The sequence below is a fragment of the Colletes gigas genome, unplaced genomic scaffold, assembly GCF_013123115.1.
Source record: "Colletes gigas isolate AHSC1104 unplaced genomic scaffold, ASM1312311v1 Colletes_gigas_Sc00011, whole genome shotgun sequence".
Lineage (NCBI taxonomy): Eukaryota > Metazoa > Arthropoda > Insecta > Hymenoptera > Colletidae > Colletes > Colletes gigas.
The window spans coordinates 1,696,115-1,703,535 of record NW_025106640.1 but is presented as its reverse complement, the minus strand read 5'-3'; the positions used below and the strand labels follow the sequence as shown (position 1 = coordinate 1,703,535).

Below are 7,421 nucleotides of genomic sequence, written 5' to 3'. Positions count from 1 at the left end.
AGGAAGATAAATCACCATTTTTGGACTAACAAATGCACCTTAAACATTAAAAGATGCAAAATACGCGGGAAAGAGACTAATTTTGGTCGACAATAATACTACCTAAATTCGATCCCCCAAAACCTAGATTCATACAAAAAGTTGTATTGAATGTACGATATATGTTATATATATCTCGCCTGTAATATTGCTTTACATGATGTTATCGCAAATCTCCATTTTCAATGATCAGTATATATGACAGTCATTCTGAGAATGCAATTTATTCATTAATCATTACAATTTAAAAAGCAAACAATATTACGAATAAAATACCATGGCAACATTAACGAAGCAAAATATCTTTGCTTACTCTCAGGTATTGTATTATCAAATTAATTACGTAAATACGTATGTTTTATGTATAGTGAGGGTTATATAACCTACAACTATCTTAAAACATATTGTATTTGCCCAGAATGTAACTAATATACTTTATCTGTTTTGCACATGAATCGATATAATAGAATTAAGGATGCAATCCAATTAGATCTAGGCATTAGCTGTTAATATCTGTAAAGATTTATGAAGTTGCGCGATTAGAATTTATTAAGAACCGCGGGACATTTTAAACCGTGTATCCTGTCCCTTGCATGTATAAATGTTGCAGGTGGGACGATATATCACAAGGACATTTTCTACCAATAAGATGTTATTCACGGAAACGAAATATGTAGACATTGAGGAAAATAATGGGGTAAAAAAATACATTAAACCTGCAGTTATAATAAATTTTGTATTATATAAATTAAAGGAATATGTACCATGCATAAGTATACACAGTACATATTTTCTAATTAATTTGTGTGTGGTTTTACAATCAGGTAAGAACAATAATATTAAATGAACCCTCAACACGTAACTCTTTATCGCTGGCTATGCTGAAGTCCATTATAACAAATATCAAGAAGGATGAAAACAATAAAGAACTGAGGTCCATTGTTCTCAGATCTGCTCCAGGGAATGTATTTTCAGCTGGACATAACTTGAAAGAATTGGTTTGTTCGTAGACTATTGAACAAAAACAGTGGTGGTCTGTTTAATATAAACAGTATTTAACATTCGTCTTAGAGGAATGATTGGCTTGCATCATTTAGACTGCTAACAATGGGAAGCTACACAAGGAAATCTTTGAAACATGCTCTGAGATGATGCAATTGATCAGTCAGAGTCCTGTTCCTATAATTGCTGCTGTGGATGGTGTAGCTGCTGCAGCTGGTTGCCAGTTGGTTGCTGCCTGTGATATTGTCATTTGTACAGAAAGAAGTTCGTTCAGTACACCAGGGTAAATATTCTTTTAGAAAACAATATTTTATTAAATGTTTTGCTATATTTCTCAGTATTCTTTGGATAATGATTATGTGCAATTGTTTTCTAGTGCCAATCATGGAATATTTTGTTCTACACCAGGTATTCCCTTGATTCGAAATGTCCCTAGAAAAACAGCAATGTATATGCTCTTCACAGGTTTCAGCATTAGTGGAAAAGAAGCATACGAAGCGGGTCTTGCGAGCAAAGTAGTGCCAAATGATAAATTTGGTAAGTTATTGATAGCTTGCTGAATTATGAAGTTCATAAATAAATATTTTGTATTGTATTGCACATTTAGAAGAAGAAATTAATAACGTCACGGCGGCCATAAATTCGAAAAGTCGGTCAGTTATGCATATCGGGAAAACATTTTTATACGAACAAATGGACCTTGATATTTCAACTGCATACTTCATGGGCACCGAAAAGATGGTGAACAATTTAAAAATGAAAGATGCTCAGGAGGGAATTAAAAGTTTTATCGAGAAACGGAAGCCTGTTTGGCAGCATGACTATGTAAAAGATTGATCTCTGTAATTTGTATACAAGTTGTAAAAATATAATTTTTATTCTATTTTTGTATTAAACAACTGAATTACTATTTTAAACAATGTTGCTCATCATTGTCGTTTATTTGTTACCCATTATCTATATTATATGTTTATGTACGAGAGTTTTGAATAATAGGAAACGTTGAGCAATAATCAAGAGTGAGAACGATCAGCTTCGAATGTTTCAGATAGAATAAAATTTTCGACAACAGATCTACTCGTAACCTCATCGTAGAAGAGTGGACTGTTCGTATTCATTAGCCTCTTATCGCGTGGCAAAGTTTAGCATATTAAAAACATGGTAAAATGCACGTACGCAATTATTTTTAGCTCGTGAATTTTCAAAAGGTTTGCAACCACGCGTATCAAAATCATCCAATGTTCGACGAGAATGCAAAGAAGTCACACTATTTTATTTTCGTTTGAATTTTGAATAATTTCTAGATTTGAAAGTTTCGAACGTTAGATCATAATGCATAAAATGAAATTTGCATTCCATGACGGATCTGCTCCAGTTATATATACACATCGTATCTAACAGCAAAGGAAACATGTGGATCATCGTTTTAAAAATGAGAGGCCCGACGAGATAAGAGAGTCGTGGTGGTCGACAGCGTCATCGATCTTGAAGGGCGTTCGTATCTAGTGCTCATTACACAAAGATGATTTTTTTTTTCTTTCATTGCCTCCCGTCGAATCTGTCCCCACTTATTCGCCCGACAAGTTTATAAATCGAATCCAGCATTACTACGTGACATTAGTACAACGTTACAACGTAACCTACAACGTTCGTTCGCAATACAAGTAGTCTTCTTGCAACATACAACGCTGCTAAAAAATATAAAGTCTGTATTTTTTTAAAATACTGTTGATGCCCGTTTTGAAGTACTATCGTCGTGGCTGCATGAGGTTTGGTACAATCAAGAACCGAAATCGAAAACTGCGTAAGCTCGTGAGAAGCCAGTTCCCTGGAACTAAAATAATCGTCGAAGGCAGATCGCAAAAGATAATCACCGAAAAGGAAATCGTCGAGCTGCTATTCGAAATTTGTGCTGGTCAGTTTTGTTTTGTTTTCTCTTCTTTTTTTTTCATTATTTCTTCGAACGTTGGTTCTAACGCAAAGTACAGTGTTAAATATAGCGAAAAATAAATAAATAAATACATCTAATTCTTTTCTCCGTTATAGACTGTAAAAGGATGGCAGCTATTCCGCAGGGTGCATTTGCAGCGTGCAAAGTTCACCGCAATCTTGAACGCAATTCACTGATAACGCGAATGGAGGAAAGAGAAAAACCTGAGAAAGAAACTATGTTCAACATGAGGCCCCTCCTGGAAGGTGTTTATCGTAATTACATCTAATGCGTTCTGTGTTCTAAGTACTACGTGTTTCAATAGACGTCTCGGTTATCGATTCAATATAGGACAAAGAATGTGGCTTACAGATCAGCAGTGGTCCAAAGCTCATTAAACGAGAACAAAAATATTTAACGACTGTCTGATAAATGATATTAACACTTTTCTGACTGTACAGGGAGTTTTATGGTACAATTAAAATAGGAACGAATGTAGTCGCTAATAAGTAGAAAATATGGAATACGATTTTATTATACGAGTTTTCGTTCTCTAGAATCTGGTTCAATGGATTTCAGATTATCATATTCGTAATGAATTATATAAAATTTTATTGCATAATGTGTTTGATCACGAACGCAATAAAAGCAATCTCTGTAAAGTTTACCAACGTAGTCCAGTCGTAGCTTTGAATTTTAGCGATTAATACTAACTTTAAATTTTGTGGTTGTACCATAGAACGCATGGAGTCGAGATTGATAAGTTTACGCGCGTATTTTCGAACACGACTATCTTAATAACGGTTATTTCGGACACGAATGAAATATTTCGTCAGAAAGTTATTAGTTAAGTTGATTTGATAATTATGTTCTTAGGTTGGGAGCTTACGCCGCTGAAGTACAACAGTAAACTGATGAATAGCATCTGGGGACTTTACAACCGTTATTCCGTGCACAATTTCAAGAAAAACACCGATGGCGACGAAGGGGTATTTGGGACGTTCGTGGCGGTTTGGGGGGCCATTTTTGCCAGCCACGCCCACGCCGCGAACACGGTGACTGCAACTGCAGTCGCCGAAAACAATTCATTCAACGCGATAAAAAATGCAAATGGCATCTGATGGATTATCTTTTCTTTTCACTTAATAATATAAAGTATAATGCATACTTTCAGTTGGCCAATATCAATTGAAATTAATTAAGTAGAATATATTCAATAGTCGGAAGCTAGTTGGGGATTAAAACATTGACGAAATGTATGAGGGGCTATGCAACAGTTTGAAACTGAAAACAATTTTCCAATTGCATTGCACATTCAGACTTTTCTTAACTGTACTTGAATGCATTTGAACATTTTCCTAGAAATTTCCCAGAACCATCAGTCGCGTTGATTTGATACAATAACAATGAGAATGAAGAAAACCACGTGTGATCTACCGTAACTTAAAAAGACTGTCACAATATTCTTAACCGAACAGACTGTTAAAAATATCAAAGAAATGTACATAAAAACTTTGTAAACTATTAATTATACATTTTGTTATTTTATGCTATTAAACAAGTTGCAACGTTATATTAAATTATACTCGAGTTGTAACTAAATAAACGTTGTTAAAAATTATATATAGTTACGTTCTTTATTCGTAAATTACTAATCAAATTGCAAATTTTATAATACGTTTATCCACTTCGTACTTTAGTTCCGAAGACTCTGCGAGGAAAGAGTCAAATCGGAAGTATCTCCTACATAGAGTACGCTTTCGAATCGATCGAACCAGTTGTTAGTGTCATTCTGGATCGTTTTCTTTATTGTATAAGTTCTTGGTTTTCTACGGGGATGAAATTCTTCGATTTCGTTCGAACTGTTAGAAACATTAATTTCCAAATCCACAGATACTGGCATGGAAGGAGATGACTCTAGTTCTTCTTCGGAAGTGAAATTCTCGTTCATATTATCATCGCTTATACATGATAGATTAGTACACTTTTGTATGGAAAATCCTTTTTCAAACGTCTCGCGACCAACTGTCTCAACAGCGTTCTTTATTTTCTTTGTCTTGCACGAGCATTCATAAAATTTTTTCTTCACGTACGGATAGTCTTCCACGCGACTGACTTTTCCACATACCGTGAACTCTCTGTCGCTCGGGTTTCTTATTATTTTCTTCGTAATCACGGCATTCTTTATCTTAGAGAAATAAAGACTCGAATGGTTCGGACGAAAATTGAAATTTCTACGTTTTCGTTTCACTTTCGACGAAACGGTTTGCGTGGACGTGTTCGTGAACTGCTTGTTTTCGTTCAGCGAACACACTTCTCTCGTTCGCGGAATAGTTTTAAAGTTAGACTTTGGCAGAAGCGTGTACGTGTTCGGGAATGTGGGATCTTCTACATAGGAATCCAATTCACAACTTAACTCGGACCATCGTGGAATATTTTCCATATTTTCCAAGTATTTTGAAACGATTGAACTTCGATCCTTGGACAGTTTTACAAATGGCTGACGAAATTTTTCGTTCGTCCGGTTGCAGTCATCTTTCAAACGTGTGATTTCGCCCTTTTTGCCAATGCGAAAATTATACCTCAAGGATGATAGCAACGATTGATCTAGAATCTTACGTGGATAGCAAACCTAATAACAAAAAAATCGTAATCAGTATTAACCGATAATACGTAGGGTGTTCTAAATTTTAATTTGATTGAAAATTACATACCTCGTGACTCTTTGTGGAACTTTGCCTGCTTTTCTGCAAATCTGCGCTTCTTATCTTCCTCAGACACTTCTTCAATTTGTACAAAATGCTTGTTTTGCCATTTCCACTACGTTCGGGTCGATCGTCGAACGGGAGATTTAGGTCATTAGCGAGATAATTATTTTTCAGAGCGCCGATCTCTGCTCGTAAATAATCTAAATTGTTGGCAAGCTCTCTAATCTGATCGATCACTTGCTTCATTTTCCGTTGATCGCGACCACATGGTTGCATCGACATACTTAACCATAATGGAGATTATCGACGGTTCAAAGAAACGAAATGCAATTTTCAACGAATACTCGATAACGGTATATATATAATGCGTGATAAAAAAAATAAGAATAATTATTACTCGATGGTCGAGAGTTGGAAAGATATATTGAATTTCATACTGGAATGTACAGAGTCGATGGACACGAATGTTACCATATAACCAAAGGCAAACTGAATTTTACGTATTGCATATCGAATGGGATAGAAGAACAATTTACAATCGGAATTCAAATGTTTTTGAAAGGCGTTCGGAAATCATTTGTGCTCGTATTAAATATTATTTATTTGATTCGTCGTATGTCCCTAGGTACATTAGTCGTCAGTCGGTGTCGCGTATCATAGCAGATTGGCCATCAACGTGCGAAGTTTGGTAATACAAAAGATTCATCCTTCCTAGCATGTACATCGACACGTAATACTATACTCGTATTTCATTTTTTTTATTTACAAATTATAACAGCGGCTTTCATTAAATTAATTATCATTTCTCGAGGGATATTGGCTCTCACCGTATCGGGCCCCTGCAAAAAGCTTCGTACTATCACAACGGCTAAACAATTAAGATGCAAAAATAACCGTAAAAATAGATAAAAATGAACAACATCGCGCGTATATCAATCGGGAATTGTTTTTTTCTTTTTCTTTCTTTTCAATACGTTATATGGGAGTCGGAGAGAATTTTTCGTTCCGTAAGTTCGTTGTTCGATTGTAAATCCGTGTTATATAAACTCGAGCTGTAAAATGGCATCGTTAATCGTACTTGAATAAGTTACTCGTACAAAAAGGATTTGTTACGTTTTGGCACGATCGTCGCAACGAATCGTGGGGCGTTCCTTTTTGAGTTTTACACAGGCGTTTAACTGGAATGCTGTTGTCGATCGCATATCGTACCGTGCACTTCATCCCTAGCTAAATCGTAGACCGAACCGCGTGCTTTTTGCTCTAGCAAATTTCACCTAGAATCGAGGTAATCGGGTTGCACATTACACATCGTCCGCGAGTCTCGTTTGAACGCGATACCTTTGGAGCACGAGTCTTCGGACAAGAAGTCAGAGCCAGTGTCTGTCGCGGCCATTTTGACGTTTACAAGGCCAGCTTTAGAACTCTCAAGCTCAGATTTCAATGACAATATTATGGCATGAAAGGTTTATATTTATGGGAAATCTTGTGTACAATATCAATTGCAGGCGGCCACTAATTATCAATCTTTATCAATCTTCTCTTTTTAAACTTGCAACGTGTTACTAAAATATTATATTAATAATGAATATAAAAATCATTTGTTTCGTCACGTTACAAACAATGGTCGAAACAGTTATATAACTTCTTCTACAAATTCTAACTTGAATAAAATTTATAAGAAGTAAAAATGTCAAAGACAGTTCTTCCATGAGAGTATCATAGGAACAGATATTCTCCCGAAG

The 7,421-nt window shown here is 35.5% G+C and overlaps 3 protein-coding genes across 3 annotated transcripts; 2 read left to right on the top strand and 1 right to left on the bottom strand.

Moving 5' to 3' along the window:
- The first annotated feature begins 218 nt into the window (after positions 1 to 218).
- Positions 219 to 1,878, top strand: LOC122398519 (enoyl-CoA hydratase domain-containing protein 3, mitochondrial). The gene is made up of 6 exons (XM_043398460.1): positions 219 to 358; positions 650 to 736; positions 864 to 1,037; positions 1,137 to 1,324; positions 1,418 to 1,578; positions 1,649 to 1,878. The coding sequence occupies exons 1-6, from the start codon at positions 317 to 319 to the stop codon at positions 1,876 to 1,878; spliced, it is 882 nt and encodes a 293-aa protein (XP_043254395.1). The 5' UTR covers positions 219 to 316.
- A 746-nt stretch (positions 1,879 to 2,624) lies between these two features.
- LOC122398522 lies at positions 2,625 to 4,534 on the top strand. Its single transcript, XM_043398462.1, has 3 exons — positions 2,625 to 2,956; positions 3,088 to 3,237; positions 3,848 to 4,534. The coding sequence occupies exons 1-3, from the start codon at positions 2,773 to 2,775 to the stop codon at positions 4,090 to 4,092; spliced, it is 579 nt and encodes a 192-aa protein (XP_043254397.1). The 5' UTR covers positions 2,625 to 2,772; the 3' UTR covers positions 4,093 to 4,534.
- A 133-nt stretch (positions 4,535 to 4,667) lies between these two features.
- On the bottom strand, positions 4,668 to 6,014 carry LOC122398431. Its single transcript, XM_043398265.1, has 2 exons — positions 5,686 to 6,014; positions 4,668 to 5,603 (listed from the first exon to the last, which is right to left on the bottom strand). Exons 1-2 carry the CDS (start codon positions 5,959 to 5,961, stop codon positions 4,668 to 4,670), a joined length of 1,212 nt encoding a protein of 403 aa, XP_043254200.1. The 5' UTR covers positions 5,962 to 6,014.
- Positions 6,015 to 7,421: the final 1,407 nt, after the last annotated feature.